At 44.3% G+C, this 27,876-nt stretch overlaps 1 protein-coding gene across 5 annotated transcripts in view; it reads left to right on the top strand.

Annotated features, from left to right (window-relative positions):
* GOLM1 (golgi membrane protein 1) overlaps nt 1–27,876 on the top strand; it is a 57,255-nt gene that overhangs the window by 10,637 nt on the left and 18,742 nt on the right. For all 5 annotated transcript variants that reach the window (XM_043453236.1, XM_043453234.1, XM_043453233.1 and 2 more), the window contains exons 2-5: nt 605–754; nt 2,767–2,946; nt 19,679–19,733; nt 23,005–23,107. In XM_043453236.1, the coding sequence (XP_043309171.1) occupies nt 626–754; nt 2,767–2,946; nt 19,679–19,733; nt 23,005–23,107 (467 nt within the window). In that variant the 5' untranslated portion in view covers nt 605–625. The remainder of the gene's footprint in view (nt 1–604; nt 755–2,766; nt 2,947–19,678; nt 19,734–23,004; nt 23,108–27,876) is intronic.

Here is a 27,876-nt window from a genome sequence, read left to right as displayed (position 1 = left end):
AAAACACTTTTTGATGTGGACTATTTTCAAAGTCTTTTGCTTCTGTTCCATGTCTGGGTTTTTTTGGTGGTCAGGCATGTGCGATCCTAGCTCCCTGACCAGGGATTGAACCCTCACCCTTTGCATTGGAAGGTGAAGTACCAACCACTGGACAACCAGGCAAGTCCCTGGAGTCGTTCTAGTTGTTCTGATGTGATGTAGAAGCAGTAATATTTGCTGTTAACTGCTTACAGAGATGGTGATTTCTCAAATTGTCCTGGGAGGTAGAAACTATAGTTATCCCCATATTTCAGATGGGAAAACTGAGGTGTAAGAGAAATTATGACCTGCCCACGGTGCTGAGCCTGTGTGATGGGTTTCTGTGACGGGGCCCACTCCCACAGGCCTGTCCCAGGGACCTAGCCTCACTGCCCAGGGCACATATCACCTGGTCCGGGTGTGCCGTGTACAGTCCTCTCTGCCGACAGCGCCGCATTTCAAGGAGGAAACACCAGCCTCTGTTTCAGGGCAGGCCGCCTTCCTGTTGGTTGTGATGATGGATGTGGAAGGTCCAGGGCATGGCAGTCCAAGTACTGAGGCCTGTGTGTCTGTTCTTACTCGGCAGGTTCTCAGCCCAGCCCTTGAGATGATGGGATTGGGAAACGGACGTCGGAGCATGAAGTCACCACCGCTCGTGCTGGCTGCCCTGGTGGCCTGTATCATTGTCCTGGGCTTCAACTACTGGATCGCCAGCTCCCGGAGCGTGGATCTCCAGGTGTTCTCTTGGTCCTGTTTGTGTGGAGGTCACAGAGTATTTAGAGCTGCTGGGTGCTGGATTCTGAGGAGTTCGCGGTTTGTCGGCCCCTGAGGCTTTGTGCATAGTAATGCACGTTCTGCAGGGCCCACCGCCCAGCCTCAGGCCTGGCCCCACACCAGCCCTGCTCTTGGGTGGGAGAGGACCCCCTTGTGACTTCTTAGGCTTGCTGCCGGGAGATGCCTGTCTGCCCTTCCTGTAAGCTAACAATTTTTAGTCAGGCCTTTGGGGCTGGTTCTGGAAAAACAACTTAAGTACCCTGCCCACAGCCCGTCTGGTCCTCCATTCCACATTCGGTACCCGAGTGGTGTGGGCAGTGTATATGGAGAGCGGGTGTGAGAAATGTATTTAGAGGTAGCAGTCTTGACCAGCATCATTTACTGATATTTAATAACTTTATCTTTCCTATTTATTGCCACCCATTGTGGACCAGCAGTACTGAGCGACGGCCAGGACTCTCCTTGACCACAGTTCAGTCAGGCTTTGAGGAGCCCCCTTCTTGAGAAGGCCTCAGTCCTGGCCCCCATCCTGTTTTTGGCCTGCCTAGCCCAGGCTCAGCAGAGAATCCTGCTAACTCACTCCTCCACCCGTGATGCCCAAGCAAGCTCCTCATGCGTTATCATTGATAGGCCTGCCTTTAGCAAGACTCCTCCTACCCTCTTGGTACTTTTCCACCCACCAACCCCTTCTCTCTGCTCTTTGGCTGTAAATCCTCAGCTGTCTCTGCTGTACTCAGAATTGAGAACAGTTTCTCTCTCAACTGCAATAGTCATGACCTCTGTTGCAGCAGCCTTGAATCAAGTTTTCCTTATCATTTTAACAGGTATCAGAATAATGTTTCTTTAAGGGTATGTTGCATACATTACCTTCTTTTGTACTCTGTCAGGCTAGGATCTTGTTCCCCACCCCACTTCACAGAGAAAGGACAAGGGGAGCTGGGACTCCAACCCAGTCTTCCTGGTGGCAGAGCTTGAGTCCTCAGGAAGCCCGTCCCTTAGGAGTGTTTCTGGACTCCTCTGGTGCTTGCCCCACGCAGTTGTGAGTTTCCCCTGGACCCCTGTTTTCTGGGCAGATGGGGTTTTGGTGTCCAGAGAACTCAATCTGTTTCAGAAATTGTGTCTTATAAAGAGTGTTTAAGTGCTGTGTTAGTGAGGAAAAGGAACTAAATATTTGAGCGCCAGCTCATGCCAGATAAAGCATTTTATGTACAGACCATTTTATGGCAGACCTTGGCCATATCACAGATTGAGTTCCAGACTGTTGCAATAAAGTAAATAGTGCAATAAAACAAGTCATGTGAGTTTTTGTTTTATCAGAGCATAAAAGGTTATATTTATACTGTACTGTACTCTATTAAGTGTTCAGTAGTGTTATATCTTAAAAAAAAGTACATACCTTAGCTTAAAATACTGCTAAAAAATGCTGACCATCATCTAAGCATTCAGGGAGCCTTAGTAACTTCAAAGATCATGATCTCAGATCATCACAACAAATATAATAATAATGAAAAATTTGAAATATTATGAGAATTACCAAAATGTGATACAGAGATACGGAGTGAGCAAATGCTGTTGGAAAAAATGGTGCTGACGCACTTGTTCCATGCAGGATTGCTGCCTACCTTCAATTTCTAAAAAATATAATACTTGTGAAGCTCAATAAAATGAGGTGTGCCTATACCTGCCTCAGGCAAGCCTGGCAGAGTCCCTGTGAGGAGTGTGATGATGTTTCCATGGAGACACACAGTAGACACACAGATGCTCAGAGAAGTGAATAGCCTCTAGAATAGCCTGTGGGAGCATCTGCACCACTCACGTAGAAGATCTAGCCCTGGACACACACCATGTGTGAATGAGTACACCGTGAACACACTTGACCCCGGCTGGGGGCTGTGGGGTGGTCTTCCTGAGGGAACGGGGCGGTCTGGTCTGAGGATAGCTTCACATGGTCCTTATGCTGCGGTGTCCTTGCAGACGCGGATTGTGGAGCTGGAAGGCAGGGTCCGCAGGGCGGCTGCGGAGCGAGGGGCCGTGGAGATGAAGAAGAATGAGTTCCAGGGGGAGCTGGAAAAGCAGCGAGAGCAGCTGGACAAAATCCAGTCCAGCCACAACTTTCAGATGGAGAGCGTCAACAAGTTGTACCAAGACGAAAAGGCAAGACCCGCTTGATTTTCCTCTTAATTCTGTTCTGAATGCCATTTATACCCTGTTGAATTCTCCTCAATGGGAGGATAAGCAGCTGTGTGTTTATGTGAATTGTTGTTTAGTCACTCAGTCATATCCAACTCTTGGCAACCCCATGGACTGTAGTCCACCAGACTTCTCTGTGCATGAGATTCCCCAGGGAAGAATACTGGAGTGAGTTGCCATTTCCTTCCTTCTCCAGGGAATCTTCCTGACCCAGGGATGGACCCCCGGTCTCCTGCATTGGCAGGCAGGTTCTTTACCACTGAGTCACCAGGGAAGCCCTTAGAAGGAGTGAATTCTGTTGACTGGGGCGGGGAGGGGTCATCAATAAGAAGTGAAATTAAGTAGAGTGTTCAAGGATGAGCTGGAATTGGAAACATAGAACAGATGGGAAGGGCAAAGAAACCACATGTGCAAAACTGCATGTGAGAGAACATGGCTGTTCAGATGTGGGATGAGCCTCTTGCTCAAGCTTTGGGCGTTTCTGCATCTTGCTGGTAGTCCCTGGGTGAGCTTGTTGGAAAATCTTTTGAAGTGGTGATAAAAGGGAGAAATGCCAAAGAACTGTCTAAGCATCAGGTTCATCCTCCTTGTTAACCTTGTTTTCTTACTTTCTGCAAATTTGTGTTAAGTACCTCCTCTGTGCCAGCTGTGAGCTGGATGCTTGTATCTCACAAAGGAACAGCGTTGTGCCCATGAGTATCCCACAGGGAGAGGAGATGCAGACCTCCTACTAAATATGCACGAAGAAAGTAGGGGACCCGAAAGTGCTGGGTTTTATGTTTAAAAAATACTAGACCCTGCACAGACTTTAGAAGGGACTTCCTGCTAATGAGAGCAGCTTTATGTGTCTTGCTTTTTCTGGCTTGCTTGGGACTGTGTGACCGGTTTCCTGTTTGTTACACTGTGTAATGGTATGAGTTACTAATATCTTCTTTTCTAAAGGGCAGCAGACTCATGACCATTTATTTCTTTGAAGACCTGGCTACTAGTTTGTACTAAAATCAAGTCCATTTTCAAGATAACACATCTCAAGATATGACTGCCTTCCAGTAAATCAAGCATTTCACAGAGAGAGGCACGTGGCTTAGATGAGCCAAATCTATTTAAAGTCCTACTAGTTACCAGATAATGAATCATTTCTAAACAGGGCCTCAGACTTCTCCTATGTGACTGGTTTGAAGGGTGAGAAATATTTTTTTTTTTAAATCTGAAGAGTACGTTCTCATAGTCACAAATGTCTGTTTCTTCTCTGAATTGTTCCAGTTTTAATGCTGTTGTAGGAAGGTGCTGCCTCATTTTTCTTATATGTGGGTGACGCTGTGTGTGCTCCCGAAATCCTCTTCAACTGTGTAGAATATGACCTTGCTATTTCTCACATGCTTAACTTCTTGAAGTACATTTTGGGAGGACATAGGGCTTATTCTTAAGGGATGAAATTGGCAGAAACTCCATGTGGGATTTTCAGGGTGCGTGAAGTGGTCTCTGACACCCAGGCCTCTGCTGGGTTAGGAAGGAGGCGTGTTGATGGGCCCTGGGGAGTGTTGTACTGAGAAAGGGGACCCGGCAGAGACCAGAGTTATGCTCCATCAGGTCTGGACTGCACTGGGCAAGGTAGGAAGGACCGTGCTGGTTTAGTGGTTTGTCAGGGCCTGACAGACAGGCTGAAACCACCCTGAGCAAGGTTTCCCTTCTACAGGGAGGGAGGAAAAAGAATGTTTTGTGTGCCTTTCTCCCTGCCTCTCCACCCCTGTGTGTATCTGTTATTACCTGGAAATCTGACTTTTTTTCCCTTAGGAAGAATTACTTTTTACTCTGAGCCTCTGGCCTTTCTATATTTTGTTTTTAAATTTTTTTTTTTTCTTTTTGAACATTCTTTGGCATTGCCCTTCTTTGGGATTGGAACGAGAACTGACCTTTTCCAGTCCTATGGCCACTGCTGAGTCTTCCAAATTTGCTGGCATATTGAGTGCAGCACTTTCACAGCATCATCTTTCAGGATTTTAAAAACAGCTGGAATTCTGTCACCTCCACTAGCTTGACTGTAGCAGTGCTTCCTAAGGTCCACACTCCAGTATGTCTAGCTGTAGGTGAGCGACCACACCATCATGGTTATCTGGGTCATTAAGACATTTTTTTGTATAGTTCTTCTGTGTATTCTGGCCACTTCTTCTTACTCTCTTCTGCTTTTGTTAGGTCCTTACTCTTTCTGTCTTTCATTGTGCACATCCTTGTATGAAATGTTTCCTTGATATCACTGGTTTTTTTGAAGAAATCTCTGGTCTTTCCATTCTGTTGTTTTCCTCTTTCCATTGTTCATTTAAGAAGGCCTTCTTATCTCTCCTTGCTATTCTCTGGACCTCTGTATTCAGTTGGGTATATCTTTGCCTTTTTCCCTTGCTTTTCACTTGTCTTTTTTCTTCAGCCATTTTTAGGCCTCCTCAGACAACCACTTTGTCTTCTTGCTTTGCTTTTCCTTTGGGATGGTTTTGGTCACCACCTCCTGTTCAGTGTTAACAAGCTTCTGTCCATAGTTCCTCAAGCCCTCTGTCTACCAGATCTAATACCTTGGATCAATTTGTCACTTACATTGAGTAAGTATAAGGAATTTGCTTTAGGTCATACCTGAATGGTCTAGTGGCTTTCCCTTCTTTGTTCAATTTAAGTCTGAATTTTGCAATAAGGAGCTCATGGCCTGAGCCACAGTCAGCTCCAGGTCTTGTTTTTGTTTACTTTATAGAGCTTCTCCATCTTTGGCTGCAGAGAATATAATCAATCTGATTTTGGTGATATCCACGTGTAGTGTCATCTCTTTTGTTGTTGAGAGAGTATGTTTGCTGTGACCAGTATGTGCTCTTGGCAAAACTCTGTCAGTCTTTGCCCTGCTTCATTTTGTATTCCATGCCAAACTTGCTTTTGTTACTCCAGGTATCTCTTCTACTTTTGCATTCCAATCTCCTGTGATGAAAGGAACATCTTTTTTTGATGTTAGTTCCAAGAGGTCTTGTAGGTCTTCATGGAACCAGTCAACTTCAGCTTCTTTTGTGTTAATGGTTGGGGCATAGATTTGGATTACTGTGATGTTGAATGGTTTGCCTTGGAAATGAACTGAGGTCATTTTGTCTTTTTTGAGATTGCACTCAAGTACTGCATTTCAGACTCTTCTATTGATTATGAGGGCTACTCCATTTCTTCTAAGGATTTCTTACCCGCACTAATAGATACAATGGTCAATTGAATTAAATTTGCCTATTTCCACTCATTTTAGTTCACTGATCCCAAGATGTCAGTATTCACTCTTGCTGTCTCTTGCTTGACCATGTCCAATTTACCTTGTTTCATGGACCTAACGTTCCAGGTTCCTACGAAATATTGTTCTTTACAGCTTCAGTCTTGACTTTCACCACCAGACACATCCACAACTGAACATTGTTTCCGCTTTGGCCCAGCCACTTCATTCTTTCTGGAGCTGTTAGTAGTCACTCTCCGCTCTGCCCCAGTAGCATACTGGACACCTTCTGACCTGGGGGGCTCATCTTCCAGTGTCGTATCTCTTTGCTTTCTCATACTATTCATGGAGTTCTTGAAGCAGGAATACTGGAGTGGTTTGCCATTCCCTCCTCCAGTGGACCACGTTTTGTCAGAACTCTCCACTGTAACCTGCTCATCTTGGTGGCCCTGCATGGCATGGCTCATGGCTTCGTTGAGTTATACAGGCCCCTTCAGTGTGACATGGCTGTGATCCATGAAGGGGCTATTGGTATATAGATCTAGTTTATGCATTATTACCACTGTGCCCTATTTCTTTGTATAAATGTACTGCAGTTTACCAATCCTCTGCACTGGGCCCATCAGCTGTTTCTAGTGTTGGCTGTTGCAGAGAACTAGCTGCTTCTGCAGGGCTCCCTTGACACGAGTGAGTTTCTCTAAGCTTGCAGTACATTTCTGACTACCGTTTGGGGACCCATTAATGAGCTGGGAGTAATAATTTACTGGTTATGATCCACATTAAAATTTTAAGATATAAGAGTATTATTATATTGTTTTATATTCTTTGGTGAAACCATCGTGTCAGTGTATGTATTAAAGATAATACGTATGTGAATGTTTGCACTGTATAAAATTTGTCATTGTGGGTCATGGTCAAAAGAGTTTTAGAGGTAAACTTAAAAGTTGAATTGCTGGATGGTGTTATTACGTTTTTATTATCTTGCTCACTAGTGTGGTCCTGTTACTTTTCCTTTTTGTGCTTTGCTGGCTTGTTCCATTTTCATGAGCCGTAGTCTATTGGAAGCAGGGACAAGCCTGGGTCAGTGAAGTGTACCCATTCCCAGGGCTGCGACTGGTCAGTCAGGTTCTCTGTCTTGGTGATTTGAACCAAATTCCACAGACTGTGATTAGTTGATGGTAAACACTTCCGATGAGACTTCAGCTGATCCTTGGAGATTGGACTGGCATTTTCATTTTCTTTCTTTTCTGCATTCCTGTTGCGTGAATGGTGGTTTAGTTGCTAAGTCGTGTCCGACTCTTCAAACCCCATGGACTGTAGCCTGCCAGGCTCCTCTGTTCATGGAATTCTCTAGGCAAGAATACTGGAGTGGGCTGCCATTTCAGGTGTGGTTAATTCAGTTTGATTGCATAAATGCAATTACACAAGTTCATGTGTATTTATATAACTGGGTAGAAGCTCATTTCCTGAGTTGTATGTTATTAGTAGGGATATTCAGCTTTGTTTTAAAACAAGAAATGATTGTATACATCAGTCTTCAGTAACTTTCAAAGAAGTTGTCTTTTTCTTAATTATCAAAATATTTTTATTATAGACAATTAGGTTTCCCTGGTGGCTCAGCAGTGAAGAACCTGCCTACAGTGCAGGAGACCAGGGTTCAATCCCTGGGTTGGGAATCATGAAAATATAAAAATATTTTAAAAGATAATTATGAAAATATAAAAATCACCTGTAATTCCATCATTTGGAGATTAACCACTGAGAACCTTTAAAAAAAAAAAACTACACTTTCAGTTCAGCCCAGTAGCTCAGTCGTGTCCGACTCTTTGCGACCCCGTGGACTGCAGCATGCCAAGCCTCCCTGTCCATCACCAACTCCCAGAGCCTGCTCAGACTCATGTCTGTTGAGTCGGCGATGCCATCCAGCCATCTCATCCTCTGTCATCCCTTCTCTTTCCTCCTTCAGTCCCTCCCAACATCAGGGTCTTCGCATCAGGTGGCCAAATTATTGGAGTTTCAGCTTCAATATAAGTCCTTCCAATGAATATTCAGGACTGATTTCCTTTAGGATGGACTGGTTGGGTTTCATTACAGTCCAAGGGACTCTCAAGAGTCTTCTCCAACACCACAGTTCAGAAGCATCAATTCTTCTGCGCTCAGCCTTCTTTATAGTCCAACTCTCACATCCATATATGACCACTGGAAAAACCATAGCCTTGACTAGACGGACCTTTGTTGGCAAAATAATGTCTCTGCTTTTTAATATGCTGTCTAGGTTGGTCATAACTTTTCTTTCAAGGAGTAAGCATCTTTTAATTTCATGGCTGCAGTCACCATCTGCAGTGATTTTGAAACCCCCAAAAATAAAGTCTCTCACCGTTTCCCCATCTATTTGTAGCATTTATAAATTATGATTGTGTTCAAACTTTTATTAATGTATTGTGTCATGAACATTGTAGATAAGGTGGCTTCTTTAAACGGTAAACGTGTTTGAATACTCCTAGTTTTTGCACACCATTTAAAGGGACCCAGGAACTCTTGGCTCATTCTGCATTGTTATCTTAGGGATGTTGAGGTGACCTTCCCCTAGGAAGGAAGGCAGGGGTGTACTTCCAGATAAGAGGATTCTTCATAAATATTTGCTGAAGGGACCTTTGTAGAATGCCTTGACATCTGATTGGTATAAGGGACCATGTTTTGAAGATCTGTGTTTGAGTCAGGTAAATAGGATTATACGTATATGTGTTGTCCTGTTATTTATTGTTGGATAACAAATTGCCCCCAAACACAGTGGTTTAAAACCATGACAAACATTTATTTTGTTCACAACCTGCCCTTTGGGAGGGCCTAGAGGGAACAGCTTGTTCTACTCCACACTCTACATCCGGGGTGCTTTGAAGGCTTGGGGGTGGAGTCGCCCAAATGTTCCTTCACTCATGTGTCGCGGTCAGGGAACTGAGACTTCAGAGGGGTCTTGTGAGGCCACGGCACCTACACGAGACTTTCCACGTGGCTGGGGGCTTCCTTGAAGCATGGAGGCTGGGCTTCCCGGGTGAGAATCCCAACAATGAAGGGGAGGAAGCTATAATCTTTTGCAGGAGTTTCCCAGAGCTGCCAAGACAAATACCATGAACTGGATGCCTTAAAATGAAAATGTATTCCTTCATTGTTCAGGAGGCTCCAGGTCCAAAATCTGGATGTCAGCAGGGCCGTGCTCCCTCGAAGGCTCTCGGGAGCCTTGGCGCTTGTAGCTTCTTGTGTTTGCTGGCAGATTTTGGCCTCTCCTGACCTGCAGACACACTACTCCAGTCTCTGCCTCCATCTTCCCTCTGTGTCTGTCTGTGTCTCTTCACCTCTTCCCTTTAGTCATTCTGATTTGGGGCCCACCCCCCTCCTCGGCTCCCCCCGACGTTATTACAACTGACTTACATCTGTTCAGACCCTGATTCTAAATGAGGTTGTTGACAGGTTCATTGCCATGTTCTGGTTGGCCATAAATTCGGGGTTACACTAATCAACCCCCTACACCTTTCACTGGCCAGGCCTCAGACGTGCTCAGGGTCACTTCTTGTACATTCGTTAGGAGCAAGTCACTAAGGCCAGATCAGGTGGAAGGGGTAGAAGTTAGACTCCATTCTGGGGGGCAGTGTCAGGAACTTCAGGGGTTATTTTTAAAGCACCACATTTGTCTGGGTACAGATCATCCTCACACAAGCACCCAGTGAAACACTGTTTTCTTTGTACAGACGTATATATCTGTACATACAAGACAGATTTTTAAGGGGCCTCACTGGAATCAGAGCCTCAGGTTTTAGTTAGTTTTGGCAAAAGTTAACAGAGATACTGTTGTAAAGATCTGTGTCAACTCTATTAAGAATGGCACAGAGTGGCTCAGTTCATTCTTTTATTTTGTTGTCAGAAAGCCAGTTAATGTTTGTGAGTCTGAAGACTTACTAAAAACTTGGGTGGCCTCCTGACTAGTTGTTGCCCCGTAGCCACGTGGTGGTCCTAAAGGCAGTTGAGGTACTAATTTCCTAATATCTGAGATGGTTGGAGGAAGAGTCTGGAAGGCCCTGAATTACCGAGTAGCACTTTGTTCAGGGAAGGTTGAGCTTCCTGCCATTGTGTCCATTTTCACTTGCCAAAAGTGAGAGTCAGAAGTGGTTTCCTTTTCCATAGTCTTTTTTTTTAATTTTTTTTTTTTTATTAGTTGGAGGCTAATTACTTCACATCTTTTCCATAGTTTTGCCTGTGACATTCTTTCTAGGTTGGTTTCTTGCAGTCATGTATCTGCTATGACATGTTGAGATTTTTCACTAATTTGTTAATATGTGTAAACTGACACTGGACGATCCCCTGGAGAAGGAATGCCTACCCACTCCAGTTTTCTCGCCTGGAGAATTCTGTGGACAAGGAGCCTGGCAGGCTACAGTCCATAGAGTCGCAGAGTAGGACATGACTTGAGCGACCAACACCACTATAGTGCAAAGAAAATCGTTTGAGTAACGTTTCTTTCCTTTGTGGTGGAAATACACTGCCTGTGTCAGTCCTGACCTAACAAAGAAGTGAAGTGGAAAGAAGGATGAGGGGGCTTGGCGACACGGAGCTGTTCTGTGTCCAGGAAGAGAAACGCTTCAATAGAAGAGGCAGTAGGAGGTGGAGGGAGGCCGGGTCCCGTCCCACGTGCCTTGGCCCCATGTTGTCACTCGCCTGTGTGACCTGTGTCCCCATCGAGGTGGCCTCTGAGCCGCAGGTTTATCCTCTGTTGCCGGGTGATGTGGGGCCTGAGGAGGCTCTGGAAAGCATTATTTGAGGCATGTGGCATGAAGATATCCTGCGTTTCTAGGACTTTCCTGTCATAAGTGACGCGTAGGAGAGGTTTCGTTGGGTGGTGAGAGCCCCAGGCCGCGTGGCTCCTGTTCCTGTGTGCTGTTTGGACCTGAGGTGACGGCTGCTCCCTTCAGTCATAGCAGCGGTGGTTTCTATGAGTTGCCTCCTCTGGAAGATTCTCTCTCTTGAAAAGGAGGCAACAAATGTGAAGAAGTCTAGCCATTTGTCCTGCTTTGAAAGAAAAAGTGAAAGTGTTCATTGCTCATTCTTGTCCAGCTCTTTGGACCCCTATGGACTGTAGCCTGCCAGGCTCCTCTGTCCATGGGATTTCCCAGGCAGGATACTGGGGTGGGTTGCCATGTACTTAATCTAAGAACAACCGTTTTAATGATTTTTCAGCGTGCAGTTCACTGGCATCAAGTGCATTCTCATCATCACGCGACTGTCACCCAGCATCCCACGCGGAGCTCTCTCGTCTGCCCGCCTGAGGTTCTGTCCGTGGGAAGCACTGACTCTGTCGCGCTCCCCGCTGTGGCATCTGTGGCTCTGCCTTCCGTATCTGTGGACGCGGCTGCCCACAGCGCCCACTCAGCAGAATCACACGGTGTTTGTGCCCTGGTGTCTGGCTGTTTCACTCAGCACACTCACATTCTTACACCATGTCTCCCACACGCACACGTGTGCACTCACTTATCCCTTCCTCATGTGCCCCTAAACCACTTCTGGACCTTGAATAACCCAAGTTCTCACACCGTGTAGTGACCTGGGTCTCTGAAACCCCCAGGAGTAGGTCTTGGCCTTAACGCTTGTGCCGTCTGTCTCTCGGTTCCTCCCTGTGGTCTGGACTCAACCGCCTTCTGCAGCCCACCTGCCCCTGCACGCCTCTCCCCGTCTCCCTCGTGTCTTTTTTGGGGGGCCTGCTTGGCCTTCTCCCCACTGCTGGGGGAGCCGGGTCAGCGGTGTGCAGACCCCACGCTGCACAGGCGGATCGGGTGTGCTGAGTCCTGGGGCCCTTCAGTGGCCCTGCCGCCTCTGGATGCGCGTGAGCTGTGGATGAGTATCCGTCTCCCTTAGTTAGTCAGCAGTTTCTCTGGGCAGCTTCTCTTCATGCCTCGCTCACGGGGAAGTGCAGCCTCCTCCTGGTGCTTGCTTCCTGCCCGCTGTCCTGGAGCCTCTCTGGGCTGTGGTTTTCGGCAGAGGCCTGTGGTGGAGAGGATGCTGCCGTGGGGAGACCCTGTGAAATAAGGAATTGCCCCACCTTCACGTGCGCATGGTGTGCCCCCATTAAATGTCGCAGGTCCGTCTGGTAGGTTCCAGTTGTGGAAGCTGGGGCCAGGAGAAGTCACGTGAGGTGTCCAGAGATAAAGCAAATTTGTAGCAGACCTGAAACCAGAATCCATAGAACCTTCCATCTCCTTCCACGTCTTTTTATTTTCTTCAAAAAAATTACCACCCTCCCCTATCTTCTTTCTGTTGCTCTCAATCTCTCTACTTATTTCTTTCTCGTTCCTCTCTTTTATCTCTTTATGCACCTCAGAAACCCTTATGATAGCTGATAAATTGTTGGCGGAGCTGTATATGCTGTGATAAGACAACTCAGTTGGGGAACTGAAATTTGATTCATCCCCGGGTGTCCACGGGGGTTTGGTTCCTGCACGCCCTGTGGATGCCAGTCTTCACAGTGCTCAGGCTGTGTGTATCAAGTGGCTGTATGTAGCCAGCCCTCACATTCTGGGTTCAACCAATTGAGGGTGTGGCTCCCTCGGATACAGAGGCCCACAGGTAAGAAGTAACAAACAGAAAGTATCTGTACCTCTAAAAGGTCTTGAACCTCCCTAGATTCCACTCAGAAAATGAAAGTTCCAGGATTCCCTGAAGGTCCGGTAGTTAGACTAGGAACTTTCACTGTGATGGCCTGGGTTCGATCCCTGGTCAGAGAACTGAGATCCTGCAAGGTGTGAGGTATGGCAAAAAAAAAAAAAGTTAATTTCATCTCAGCATCATCTGACTCATCTTTCTTTACCACTGAAACCAGGCTTGTACTTAAAAAGTTTAAAAAAGGATTTGTTCTTAAGTTTGCTTTTCAGTTTTAATTATTGGCCGTGCCACAAGAAGGGCTGATGCTGAAGCTGAAACTCCAATACTTTGGCCACCTGATGAGAAGAGCTGCCTCATTGGAAAAGACCCTGATACTGGGAAAGATTGCAGGCAGGAGAAGGGGGTGACAGAGGATGAGATGGTTAGATGGCATCACTGACTCAATGGACATGAGTTTGAGCAAATACGGGAGATAGTGAAGAACAGGGAAGCCTGGCCTTCAGCAGTCCACCAGGTGCTGAAGAGTTGGATGTGACTTAGTGACTAATATTAGTGTGTACCGTGTGTAGACTAATCATAGAAAGTTTCAACATGAAAAGTAGAGAGAGTGATCTAATGGACCCCCAGTGTCCAACATCAAGATTCAGTGACTATACCTCATGCTATTTGAATCGTTCTTGTTTCAATGTGTATCTCTAAGATGTGGGATCATCTCTTTCTCGTAACTACTCTAACCAAAACTCCCAATCATTTCTTAGTATCAGCTATTCAGCCAGTGTTCACATTTCTGCACGCGATGCTTTAAATCACAACGGTGGCTTACGTCAGCCGTAGGATTTTGGACTGGACGTGTCACCTCACTGCTTGTGCCGTGGTTTCTCTGAGAACATGCGTGTTCAGGGCGCCCACAGGCACCATAAGCTTGAAGTGTCTGGGCGGCAGCTTGTTGTGGTGGCAAATGGTGCTGGTGTGAGTGTGTAATCCTGTCAAGATGCTGTAAATAAATAATAACTGGCTGGCACTTACCTGATGCTGGCGTACTCTCTGCTCCCCTCTTACTGCTCAGGGACTGTGCTGTCTCCACGGACAGGTGGCTGCTGAGCACTGAGAAGTCCCAATTGAGATGCACTTTAATCGTAAAAGTGTGTTAGAGTAAAAGAAAAAGAGTAAAATATCTCATTAATACTGTTATGTTGATTACATCTTGAAATGACAGTTCGGCTATATGTAGATGAAATGTTAATATTTAATTTCATTGATTTCTTTTAAATGGGATAGATTCACATAACATAAAGCACACACATTTTAATCGTTTTATTTATTTATTTATTTATTATTATTTTTTTTTTCATTTTAATCATTTTAAAGTGTACAGGTCAGTGGTTTTTCATATATGCACAGTGTTGTGCAAGCATACTAATGTTGTGCAAACTCTCTAATTCCAGAACGTTTTAATCACCCCAAGAAGGAATGTGGGCCTGTGGACTGTTACTCCTCACCCATTTCTCCCTCCTTCTAGCCCCCCAGTAACCGCTAATTTATCTTCTTCCTCTATGGGTATGCCTGTTCTGGGCATATAACATTTTATAGTGTGTCCGTAATTAATTTCTTTCTTTCTTTTAAAAATATCTATTTGTTTATTTGTTTGGCTGCACTGGGTCTTAGTTGTGGCATGCAGGATCTTTACTTGTGGCGTGTGGGATCTAGTTCCCTGACCAGGGAGTGAACCCAGGCCCCCTGCATTGGGAGTGCAAGTCTTAGCCACTGACCCACCAGCGAAGTTCCTTCATTTCTTTTTATGAGTGAATAATATTCCATTATATGGATAGACCACTTTTATTTATTAATTCATCACTTGGACATTTGGGTTCTTGCCACTTTTTTGGCTGTGAAGAACAATTCTGCTGTGAACATTTGTGGACAATTTTTGTGTAGACATGTGTTTTCCGTTCTCTTGGGTATATACCTGGGCTTCCCTGGTAGCTCGATGGTGGTAAAGAATCTGCCTGCAATGCAGGAGATCCAGGTTCAATCCCGCAGTCAGGAAGATCCCCTGGAGAAGGGAATGGCAACCCACTCCATTATTCTTGCCTGGAGAATTCCATGGACAGACTCCATGGGTGTATACCTAGGAGGAGAATTTCTGGGTTGTATAATAACTATTTAGCTTTTCCCCCCTATTTTTATTTGTTTATTTTTGTCTGTGCTGGGTCTTCATTGTTGTGCAGGCTGTGTGCTATGCTCAGTCATGTCTGATGCTTTGTGACCCCGTAGACTGTAGCCCACCAGGCTCCTCTGTCCCTGGAATTCTCCAGGCAAGAATACTGGAGTGGGCTGCCATTCCCTTCTCCAGGGGGTCTTCCCAACCCAGAGATCATACTCGCATCTCTTGGCAAGTCTCCTGCATTGCAGGTGGATTCTTTACTGCTGAGCCACCTGGGAAGCCCCTGTTGAGCTTTTTGAGGAGCTGCCAAATTGTTTTCTGCAGCGACTTCACCATTTTACATTCTCATCAGCTGGCTGGGAGGTTTCCAGTTTCTCCACATCCTTGTCAGTTTTGTTTGCTTGCTATTTTCCTTTTGTTTGTTTCTTTAACTTGTCACCATCCTGGTGTGTGTGTTTCAGGTTTTCAGAACATGGTAAGCTGTTGTAAATTTATTGCTTTGAAAATTTACTATGAAATGTTGAGGTTATTTTCTTAGGAATCTAATGGAGAAATAGTTTTATCAATTATACTTGTTTCTGGAATAGAATAGCTATGATACATTCATTTATGGGCGATTCATTCCAAGGCCTTCTGAGCTAGTGTCTAGTTGAATTTTGGCGGCACTTGCTGCCTCCTTGTCTGCTGCTGAGAATTCCCAGGAAACAGGTCACACAGACCAGGAAGTCCAGCTCCCGTAAAGTCACGCTTTACCAAAATGCGAAAATCATCTGGGCTGTTTAGGGTACAATATGTAATTAATTTAAACAGAATTTTGTTTAATGCTGGTGATTTTTTCCCCTGTATTTTGAACCCCTCAAAAAACTAAAAGCATTTTCACAGTTTTCCTGAAAGTGATTCAACAAGATTTTCAGTAAATATAAAACTGCATACATAAAGCTCTCAGTGGTGTTTTATGATCCTTTTCTCATTTACTTAAATGGAGACTGTTTTTCCATGCATCAGGAAGTAGGTTGGGGGAGATAACTAAAATATATTTTCTTTGGAAGAATAAAGTCATATGGGAGACAGAAATATCTTCAGATGTATCAAATTGCAACAATTCCTAAACCCTCAGGCAGTTGCAAACTCTAATAAGGACTTTTTGAGGGGGTGGAACCAAGGGTAGTGAGTGGAGCAGGGGCAAGTCAGATTGCTGTAATTGCTATAGAAATGATTTGGCCAGGAGAGGTTGGCTTTTGAGATTATCAGCACATAATCTTTTAAGTGCACCTTTTCTTTTCCTGTCCTCTTTCATCACTGATGTTCAAAGGGAAGGTGGTTTTGTTACTTACGCAGGGTAGAGATTTAAGGGTGCGGTTCAGCTGTGTTAAATATGTTCACACTGTTGTGCAGGAAATATCTGGAACTTTTCATCTTGCAACGCTGAGACTCTGTGCCCATTAAACACTAGTCTGTCCAACCTACTTCACCCCTCGCCCTTGGCAGCCACCTTTCTGCTTTATGTTTTCATGATTTTGTCTGCTTTAGACACTGTGCATATAAATAGAATCATATGGTGCTTGCCCATTTTTGATTAGCTTAGCATGATGTCCTCAGGGTTCACCTACATAGTGACATGTGACATTCTTTTTAAGGGGTGTGTAGTGTACTATCCCATTGTATGTATGTGCCGCATTTTTTTTTTTCTTTAAAATTTTTTTAAAATTTATGGTGTTGTGTTAATTTTAGGTATATAGTAATGTGAATCAGTTATACATACACATATAGCCACTCTTTTTTTAAAGATTTGTTTCCACATAGCCATTACAGAGTATTGAGTGGAGTTCCCTAGGCCGTAGAGCAGGTTCTTATTACCTATTTTATATATAGCAGTGTGTATACGTCAGTCCCTGTCTCCCAGTTTATCCCTCCCAGTGCTTTTGGCCACCTGATGGGAAGAGCTAACTCACTGGAAAAGCCCTTGATGCTGGGAAAGATTGAGGGCAAATGGAAAAGGGGTAGCAGAGAATGAAATGGTTAGATAGCATCACTGACGCAATGGACATGAATCTGAGCAAACTCTGGGAGATAGTGAAGGACTGGGAGAAGGGGAGCCTGGTGAGCTGCAGTCCATTGGGTCACAAGGAGTCAGACATGACTTAACATCTGAAAAACAGCACCTCTTTTTTTAGATTCTACATATAAGCCATATCATATGATATTTGTCTTTCTTTGTCTGATTTACTTCACTCAATATCAATCTCTAGGTCCATCCAGGTTGCTGCAAATGGCCTTACTTTGTTCTCTTTTATTACTGAGTGATATTACATTGTGTATATGTATCACCTCTTTTTTATTCATTCCTCTGTTGATAGACATTTAGGTTGCTTCCATGTCCTGGTCAGCTAAATAGTGCTACAGTGTGTAATGGAGTGCATATATCTTTTTGAATTATAGTTTTCTCTAGATACATGCCCATGACTGGGATTGCTAGGTTGTATGGTATTTCTATGTCTAGTTTTTAAAGAAATTTCCATGCTTTTCTCCATAGTGTCTGTACTTAGTCACGGGCTTAGCATGTCTTCAAGTTTCGCACATGTTGTAGCATGTGACATTCTTTCTTTTTAAAGACTGTGTACTATTCCATTGTTTGTATATGTTGCATTTCCTTTATCCATTCATCCACTGAGGGACACCTGGGTTGCTTCAGTTCTTGACTGTTGTGAGGGGTGCTGCTGTGACCATGGATGCAGATATATCTTCAGGATCCTGCTTTGTGTTCTTCTGAGTATATATCCCGAAGTGGGACTGCGGGGCCTTGGGGCCATCTCTTGCCATTTTAATAGAACATGTGCAAGCCTTTTCTGAGAGTAGCAGGAGCTATGAGCTGTGTGAATATGACTCCCCGCTGGCCCACCTAGAAGGTCAGGGGCCATGGTTGTGATGTTCCCTCCCTGACAGATTAATTGTACAGATGGTATCACTGTCACTTGTTTCCTGTTGTGCCAGACCTCCTGAATCGTTTGGCCAGATTTTGTTTCTAGGTGTGCATCCCTGTATTCATAAACACCTTGCTCTAGAAAGCCCAGCCCAGGACAAAGAAAGACTGAGGGCCGGACAGAGAGATCCAACGGGAAATGGAAGCACAGAAGGGTGCCGGGAGGGCGTCGTCGTCCTCCTTTACCCAGGAATGGGGCAGAAGCCGGTCTCCAGGTAACGGCCAGCAGGTCGACAAACTTTGTTGATTATGACACAGTAAGAAACTTTGGTCTTGTGGCCCAGTACCTAGCTCTGTGTACAAAACATCACTCACCTGCGTGATGCACACTGGTGTTTGATGTCACCTCTCCTTCAGGGGCAGCACCGGGTACAGTCGCTGGATCACTGATCACTGTCCTGCTGGGGTTTGGGTCCCCATTTGTCACTGGATTGCAGTCCTCCTGGGGTCAGATCCCAGTTTGGCAGGCATGCAGTGAGGAAGAGCTTCACCTCTGGGGCAGGCCTGCCAGGCTCGGACTTGGGCTCTGCCTGTTTGCTGTTGAGAAGGCCACGTGACATCGAGTCTCTGAAGCCACCGGGGCCTCAGTTTCCTATCCCCCACAGGGGGGTTGTGTTCTGCTGAGGGTGTGGCGCGCCCTGGGGCCCCTGAGGGTGGTGACTCTGCGCCTGTGTACAGGCTGCTGGTTACACTGAGCGCCGCGGTCACGTTTCTTCTTTTTTGTGTTTTTCATTGTTTGCCTGAGGCCTCCGTTGCTTCTTTGTCCTCTGTTGTGGGCATTCCCAACATTGTGTAGCTAGCTGGGGGTGAATCCATCCATCCCCTGAGCTTGCAGTCTGGATGGAAGGAGGAATGTTGGAAGTTAGAAAGGATCAGGTGGCTTCACAGGTGGTGGTGGTGGTTGGTCGCCCAGTCGTTTCTGATTCTTTGCAATCCCATGGACTGTATGTAGCATGCCAGGTCTCCTTGTCCTTCTCTGTCTCCCGGAGTTGGCTCAATTCATGTCCGTTGAGTCGGTGATGCTATCTAACTATCTCATCCTCTGCTGCCTTCTTCTCCTTTTGCTTCAGTCTTTCCCAGCATCAGTCTTTTCCAGTGAGTCGGCTCTTCACATCAGGTGGCCAAAGTATTGGAGCTTCAGGCATCAGACCTTCCAATGAGTATTCAGGGTTGATTTCCTTTAGTGTGGACTGGTTTCATCTCCTTGGAGTCCAGGGACTTTCAAGAGTCTTCTCCAACACCGCAGTTTAAAAGCATCAGTTCCTCGGCACTCAGCCGGCCTTATGGTCCAACTCTCACATCCATACATGACTACTGGAAAAACCACAGCTTTGACTAATAACACAGGTGGAGCGGTTGCCGAACACCCGCCCCCAGCCTGTTTAATTTCTGGTTGAGACGGGCTGTACCTGGATTCCCCCAGAGAAAGATCGCAGTTACTGTGGGGTTGCTGTTCCTGCGGGCATGGAGTGGAGACAGCCAGAGGAGCCGCCCCCCTTGCCTGGGCTGCAGGCTGGTGCTGGGACACCGATACTGCTCCTACCCAGGCATCCAGGTTCATCCCGGGGGGTGGGCAGGGGCTACTCCCCAGCCTTTCTCCCACAGTCACGTCTCGTCAGGGCTCTTCTAAGTTGTCAGGTTGTCAGTGTTTCATTTTATATGTTTATCTTCTTTGCAGGCCGTTTTAGTGAATAACATCACCACCGGCGAGAGGCTCATCAGAACCCTGCAAGGTGAGTTCCACTCCCCACTTTACCCCAGGTGTCAGATTTGGTAGGAAAAACCCACCTTTCCTCCGTCCTATTCTGGGGTCTCTTATCGAAATATGATGATGGGTAGAAAGTGAAAGTGTTAGTTGCTTAATCACGTCCAACTCTTTGCAGCGCCATGGACTGTAGCTCGCCAGGCTCCTGTGTCCGTGGGATTCTACAGGCAAGAATCCTGGAATGGGTAGCCATTCCCTTCTCCACGGGATTTTGCTGACCTGGGGATCGAACCCAGGTCTCCTGCATTGCAGGCACATTCTTTACCGACTGAGCCACCAGGGAAGCCGTAATGATGGGTAGTGTTGGAGTAATTGAGTAATCTTTATTCTTTTTGCCAACTGTATCTCTTTACCTTTTTACTATGTTACTGAATACATTGCAAGCTGTTATGAGGAGATTTCAGGTTCTCATTCTGAGATACATTAAGAAATATATATATGTGATACATGTGTCGTCCGTTTTATATATATACATATTATGTAATATGATATACGTATGCTCTCTTTTCATTGGGTTATCTTGAATTCAGATTTTCTTCATGAAATTTATATAAAAGTGATGCAGCCCAGTTTAATTCTGTATTTTTGCTGCTCTCACTCAGTTTGGCAGCCAGAGTTTGTTTTTCTTTGGGCCCTTCTGCAGCAGTGGGGAAGGTGGGGATGGGGTGAGCCCCTCTGTGTGGTGTGAACAGAGGGTCCCCTGCAGCCTTACAACCTGGTGAAGGGAGCACGGGGTCCTGTGATCCTTGACCTGACCCTGGTCTCGCCTGTGCCCCAGTTAGGAAATTCAGCGCCTTCAGCCTCAGTTTCCACCTCTAAGATGGGAAGATCAATCTAGAACTGGGCTCCAGAATACTAGCCCTGAGACCCACTATGTGGGACTCATGTGGGCAGTAAACATTTGTGATGTGGCTCATGGGACAGAAGAACTGGAGTTTTAATTTTTGTGTACTTTTCTGCAATTTAAAATTAAAACTGATACTTGACTCAGTTACTGGGAAGCTTAAGTATCTTTGGGACAACTCGCTTATACCAATACTATTTTAACTGTATATATTATGTATATATAATATACATATATATGTGTATATATATGTATATATATAACTGTATATATTCAGATCAAGAATCCCAGTTCCTCTTTAACATCTGAATTGAGATGTGCTATAACTGTAAAATACACACCAGGTTTCAAAGACTTAGTATTAAAAAAAAGAGTATAAAATGTCTCATTCATATATTTTTACATTAATTCTATGTTGCCGTGATCATATTTTGGATCTGTTGGGTTAAATGAAATATATTAGTAAACTTAATTTCACCTGGTTTTATTTACTTTTTAAAAATGTGGTTCTCGGGAATTTTAAATGATCTATGTGGCTTATTATTGTCCTTTTCAGCAGTGCTGGTCTAGAATTTTAGTTCCAAACCAGCTTCTAAGAATATTTATAGGGGAAACGCAGAGTTACGCTAAGTTAAATGGGTTAGTTGACTGCCAGGGTTTCTCAGAGTTGACGACCTGCTGGTCTGTCCTCAAGTATGGCATACAGCCTGCAGCCTTTCTTATACTTAGTATTTTAAACAGCTTTAATCAGGCGTAATTTACATATAATAAAGTACACACATTTAATTATTTTGGCTGCACTGGGTCTTTGTTAGAGCATGCAAGTGTTCTCTAGTTGTGGCACTCGGACTTAGTTGCCCCGTGGCATGTGGTATCGTAGTTCCTCAAGTCGAGATCGAACCTGCGTCCGCTGCATTGGAAGGTGGATTCTTAACCACTGGACCACCAGGGAAGTCCCCTGCACATATTTAAAGTGCAGTCCCACTAGTTTTGACACAAGTGGCTCTTCAGGAAACCACCACCGTATCAACACTGTGAACATATCTGTCACCCCGGGAAGCTTCTTTGGGCCCCTTGATAGTCCTCCCCAGGCCTCGTCTGATCTGCTCTCTGTCCTTCTAGATTAGTCTGTAATTTTTATGATTTTGTATATATGGAATCAGATGGCATATACCCTTTTTTGTGAACCTTCTTTCACTAGGCATAGTTATCTTGAAATTCATCCATGCTGTTGGGGCTGCAGTAAATAGTCCGTTCCTTTTTATTGCTGAGTAGTATTCCATCGTCCTGGGCTTGGTTTGATACAAATTTTATTTTTTGTTAGGTTTATCAAAGTATAATTTATACACAATAAAGTTCACCCTTTGTAGTGTACCTTTCAGTGTATTTTGACATAAAGTCAAGACATAGCTCATGTCCACTCCAGGAATTCCTCCCCCCACCGCCCTCACTTTGGCCTCAGGCACCCAGTGAAACATTCTCTCCTGCCGTAGTTTTGTCTTTTCAAGCATGTCATATGCTTTCGAGATGGATCCATGTTGCAGTACAGGGTGTGTCTCACTTTTTAAAAATTTTAAACCACTCCCCCCAGCACACCCGTCTCCCCTCTCCCCGCTAACCCAGGAACCTTGCAGGTCCCGAACTGTGAGGCCAGCCCTGGGGAGCCAGGTGTCTGTCCAGGGCTGCGTCCCAGGCCCTCGTCGCTGCCCGCAGCCCCTTCTGTGATCACCTCTGTGTCACTTTTTCCTTCTGCCCCCAACTGGGCTGCTGGTCAGTGAGCTGCTGCTGTTTCTGCAGAGCTTTGACGAGCCAGGGCTGCAGCCGTGGGGCTGATGGATCTCCTCAAAGAAAGCTGTTGTTTCCCAAGCAGGAGGGCCGGGTGACTGAGTGCACAGGGGATCTCAGAGAATAACTGGGCTGTGAGCAAATGACAGGAGAAGGGTGCTGGCAGGTAGCCTGGTGGCTGAGGGTGGGGGTGGAGGGATGAAGTAGGAGAGGCTGCTGGTCTGACCAGGTGTCGGAGTCGATTTTTCAGGCTATGGAGCTGCTGAGAGCAGCGTGGTGAGCAGTTCAGGGTTTATGATGTCTAGGAGGGAAACAGGTGGTAGGACCTCCTCCTGATGCGCTGTAAGGGCTGGAGGTCAAAAGGAACATCTAGGAGAGATGTGTGGGAAGGAATCAGGGTGCTGGTTCCTATGGGGTCACACACCTTCTGGGCTGCTTCCCGGATCAGGGTGGGGGCATTCCTGGGGCGGGGCCTGCATCGCTTCCTCTTTCCCCGCCTTGTTTTGCTGCCCCGGCCCCTTGGGTTCCCCTGGTGGGGTTGGTGTGTCTGCTGTGCCCAGGATGGCCATGTCGGCGACCCCAGTCATTTCGTTTGCTCCTCTTGGTTTAGACCAGTTAAAGGCCCTGCAGAAGAATTACGGCAGGCTGCAACAGGATGTCCTCCAGTTTCAGAAGAACCAGACCAACCTGGAGAGGAAGTTCTCCTACGACCTGTAAGTTTGTCCGCATCAAGTGTGCACTGCTCAGGGGCTGTTAGCCATCGTGCAAGAGGGCAGTTCTCCTTAGCAGGAAATGACTAACTCCATGTACCTTAAAATACATAACTGAGACCTCTATAAAGTGCAGGTGTTCTAGTAAATCAGTCATCGAAAGCCTTTAAAAATGTGTTCCAAAAGTGCTCAGATGTGACCTAAGTCAAAATCATAGACTTTAAGGAGTTTGGTATAATATTAATGTAATTTATCACTGGGCATTGGTATTGTGGACATTTTGTTTTCTTGAGGCTTTTAAGTGTCTTTCCAAATTTTTACAGTGAGAATGGAGGGTTTTTTTTTTTTTAACTTATTAAGTTATGGTTGACAAATAATCATTGCATGTATTTAAGACATAAAAGCATGATATTTTGATGTACCTATACACTGTGAGATGATGCCCACAATCATCCATAACCCCCTGTCTTTACCTTTATGCGTATGGTGAGAACACTTAAGATCTAGCAAATTACAAGTATAAAATGCATTATTATTAACTAGTCTCCATGCCATACATTAGATCTCTAGCATATAGTTAGGACAGTCTGTTTTAAGCTAATGACTTCAGTAGCATATAAAAACTCTATACTTATATATATCAGAGTACTTTGGTGGTCAAAACAATAAACATTTAAAAAGTTTGGCTAAACCCCTTAGTAGGATAGTAAAAACCAATTTAGAGGGTAGAGAATAAAGTTATAGTCTGTTTACTTTTCTCTCCCTTTTCCTTCGTAGAAACAGTATACCCCAGACACAGGAAATTTGGGATTCAGAGACAACCAGCTGCCCATGACCCCAGTCCTCTTTTTTCTTTGATGTGTTGTTATTGTTCACTTCGCTAAGTTGTGTCTGACTCTTTGTGACCTCATGGACTGTAGCATTCTAGGCTCCTCTGTCCTCCGCTCTCTCCCAGAGTTTGCTCCAATTCATGTCCATTGAGTTAGTGATGCCATCCAACCATCTCATCCTCTGCCACTCCCTTCTCCTTTTGCCTTTAATCTTTCCCAGCATCAGGGTCTTTTCTAATGAGTCAGCTCTTCACATTAGGTGGCCAAGGTATTGGAGCTTCATCAGCTTCAGTAACAGAACTTCCAGTGAATATTCAGGGTTGATTTCCTTTAGGATTGACTGGTTTGCTCTCCTTGCAGTCCAGGGAGCTCTCTAGAGTCTTCTCCAGCACCACGGTTTGAAAGCAACAGTTCTTCAGTGCTCAACCTTCTTCACTGGTCTGACTCTTACATCCGTGCATGATCACTGGAAAACCATAGCTTTGACTATCCAGACCTTTGTCGGCAAAGTGATGTTTATCTTTTTAATACATTGTCTAGGTTTGTCATAGCTTTCCTTCCGAGGAGCAAGCATCTTTTTATTTCATGGCTGCAGTCGCCATCCTGTGATTTTGGAGCCCGAGAAAATAAAATGTGTCACTGCTTCTGTGTTTTCCCCTTCTGTTTGCCATGAAGTGATGGGACTGGATGCCGTGATCTTGTGCAAGACTCTTTGTACTTGATTTTGGAAGGGCTGAGAGCCGGTGAGAACAGTGCTTCCCTTTTGTAGATTTACAGGTTTGGAAGTGGCTGTGCACCTGCTCCTTGCCAATCCTGAGCTTCTGGGAAGTTGTTTGATCACAATGAATTGCACACATTTTGTTCTTTCCTTACACAGACATCTTTTTGTTTGTTCCGTTTAGGCTACTGTGCACTTGTCCACCTCCTGTGGCTTGCATGTTCATGTGAATTTTATTTCCATGAATGTTTCACCAGGTCTTTCCTTGATCTCTGTATTGCTGTCCAAGGTCAGATGCTCTGTCTTCCCTTTTTTTCTGCAGTTCTGATGCCCTTCTGTGTGTGGTACTCTGAGACCCAGTAAGTCCTTTGAACTGAAGGGTTGTTACAAGAGTTAGAGGTTGAGTACAGTTACACTGGCTCTGAAATACCTGCAGTTCCAAAGAGGCAGCCAGGGGATAGAGAGAGCCCTGCTTAGTCAGGGAGCCCCAAGTCTGGTTTCTGGGTTCAGCCTTACCACTTTCTGTCTCTGTGACCCTGGTCAGGGTCAGTCTGATCACCTCCTAGCTTCCTTATTTGTATGTATGTATGTGTATATGTATTTATTTAATTGCTATTTCTTTTTTGGGGGAAATACTTATTTTTTCAAGTCTGTTGAGATCTTTTTTTCTTTTTTATCAATTCTGAATAATTTCCAGCCATTCTGTCTTACAGTGCTTTCTGACCCCATTCTCCCTTGCTTCTCTGTCTGAAACTCCAAACAAATGTATAACAAAACTACTCCTGGAATCCTCACATTCTTATCTCTCTCTTTGGTATTTTCTATATTCTTATATTGGGAATAATTTTAAATTAGAAAAAATTATACAATTTTTATAATTGTAGAATTGGATTATAATCCAATACTGTTTCCATTTATAGTTATTACAGAATAGTGGCTAGATTCCCTGTGTTGTACAATATATACCTATTTATACCCAATAGTTTGTCCTCTCTCTCCACTGTATTTCTCCTATATTTCCCCTCTGCCTCTCCCTCTCCTCACTGGTAACTAGTTTATATCTGTGCGTCTGCTTCTTTTTATATTATATTCAGTAGCTTGTTGTATTTTTTAGATTCAACATAGAAGTGGTATCATATGGTATTTGTCTTTCTCTGACTTATTTCAGTTAGCATAATGCCCTCCAAGTCCATCCATATGCTGAAGATGATAAAATTTCATTTTTTTTTAATTACTGAGTAGTATTCCTGTGTGTGTGCACACACACATATATGTATCACACTTTTTATCTATTCATCTATTTATGGACACTTAGGTTGCTTCCGTATCTTGGCAATTGTAAATAATGCTGACTTGAACATTGGGGTGCATGTGTCTTTTTGAATTAATGGTTTTGTTTTTTTCTGTAAAATTGGTCATATGGTAGTTCTCTTTTTAGTTTTTTGAGAAACCACCATACTGTTTTCTGTAGTGGTTGCACCAATTTATATTCTCACCAATAGGGTATGAGTGTTAGTCACTCAGTCATATCTTTGTGACCCCATGGACTGTAGCCCACCAGGCTTCTTGTCCATGGGATTCTCCAGGCAAGAATACAGGAGTGGGTTGCCATTTCCTTCTCCAATAGGGTACGAGGGTTCCCTTTTCTCCACACTCTCACCTACATTGTTTATTTCTGTCTTTTTTATTTGTACAAGTGGGTAATTCAATTACTTTATAGCTCTGACACTTGAAATATTCGTAAAATAAATTCCAGGCAGAAAGCTGAAGTGATGTCTTGAAATGTCTAATTGGGAGTTCAGGCTGAATTAGATTATATGTCCTAATAATAACTTTCTGACACCAGTCGGATGTTCTCCAATTCAATTTTTAATTTTTAAAAATAAATTAAAAATTTTTGAACAGCTTTAGATTTACAGCCTTATTGTAGAGACAGTACGGGAAGCTCCTGTACAACCCACACCAGATTCCTGTTGTTCACATTTCACGTTAGGATGAAGCACCTGTCATGATTGATTACCCAATATATCCGCCTTATTTTTATCTTGAAGTTCATCTCTACTCAGTGTTTCTTCAGTTTCTCCCTAGTTTTGTCCTTTCTTTGTTCCAGTTATACATTACATTGATCTGTTATGTTTTCCTAGGCTTCTCTTGGCTGTGATAGTTTCTCAGGCTTTACTTTTTTTTAACTTTCAAGAATTTATTTGTTTAATTAGGTGTAACCTAACTTTACAAGTGGCATTATTAAATTAGCAAAGTCCACAAGTCTTATACAACGTAACAAGTTGCATAGTTGTTTTAATCTAAGCTTATATAATTACTTCCTGGATTACATAATATAAAAGGAGTCTAACATGTCAGCATGAAAACTGAGATTCACTAATAAAAAGGCACACAAATCATGGCATGGCTCATTTATAGGTTTTTTCTTATATGCCAGGCAGAGAGTGTGGTAATTATGCTGTATTTATCATGTTTTATTGGGCTTTACTTATTTTTTTATGATCTTGATAGTTTTGAGGAGTGCTGTCCAGGTGTTTTGTAGAAAGTCCTTCGATTGAGATGTATCTCATGTTTTTTCTCGTGGTGAGACAAGGGCAGCCCGTTTTTGAGGGGAAGGCCACAGAGGTGAAATGCCATTCTCATGGCTTCACATCAAGGGTACATGCATCAGTGTGACTTATCACTGTTGAGTGTCTGATTGAGGTCATGTTTATCAGGTTTTTTTTCATTGTAAAGTTACTCTGTTCTTTCTCCTTTCATCTTTGGAAGAAATTCACCATGCTTAAAGATTGGGAAATTATGCTCCACTTCCCTAAGGGTGGAGTGTCCACATGAAGTTGTCTGGAATTTTCCTGCACAGGAGATGTGACTCTTCTTGTTTGTCTAATGATTGATATCAGTATGGATTAGTGGATGTTTATTTTATACTTACATTATAATCCAATACTAATTTATTTATTTTTCTTAAATTTTTCAGCTTTGGCCATTGGGAACTTTTTCAGTTAGTTCCTTTATCCAGTTGACATATTTGTGATATTGTGGGTTTGTCTTCCCAGCCCCCCCTCCTTTTTTTTTTTAACTTTCTTTCTTTTTTTTTTTCCATTTATTTTTATTAGTTGGAGGCTAATTACTTTACAATATTGTAGTGGTTTTTGCCATACATTGACATGAATCAGCCATGGATTTACATGTGTTCCCCATCCCGATCCCCCCTCCCGCCT

The sequence above is a fragment of the Cervus canadensis genome, chromosome 30 (assembly GCF_019320065.1).
Source record: "Cervus canadensis isolate Bull #8, Minnesota chromosome 30, ASM1932006v1, whole genome shotgun sequence".
In the NCBI taxonomy this organism is placed as follows: domain Eukaryota; kingdom Metazoa; phylum Chordata; class Mammalia; order Artiodactyla; family Cervidae; genus Cervus; species Cervus canadensis.
The sequence above is the reverse complement of the archived record's forward strand: the minus strand, read 5'-3'. Positions and strand labels throughout refer to the sequence as shown.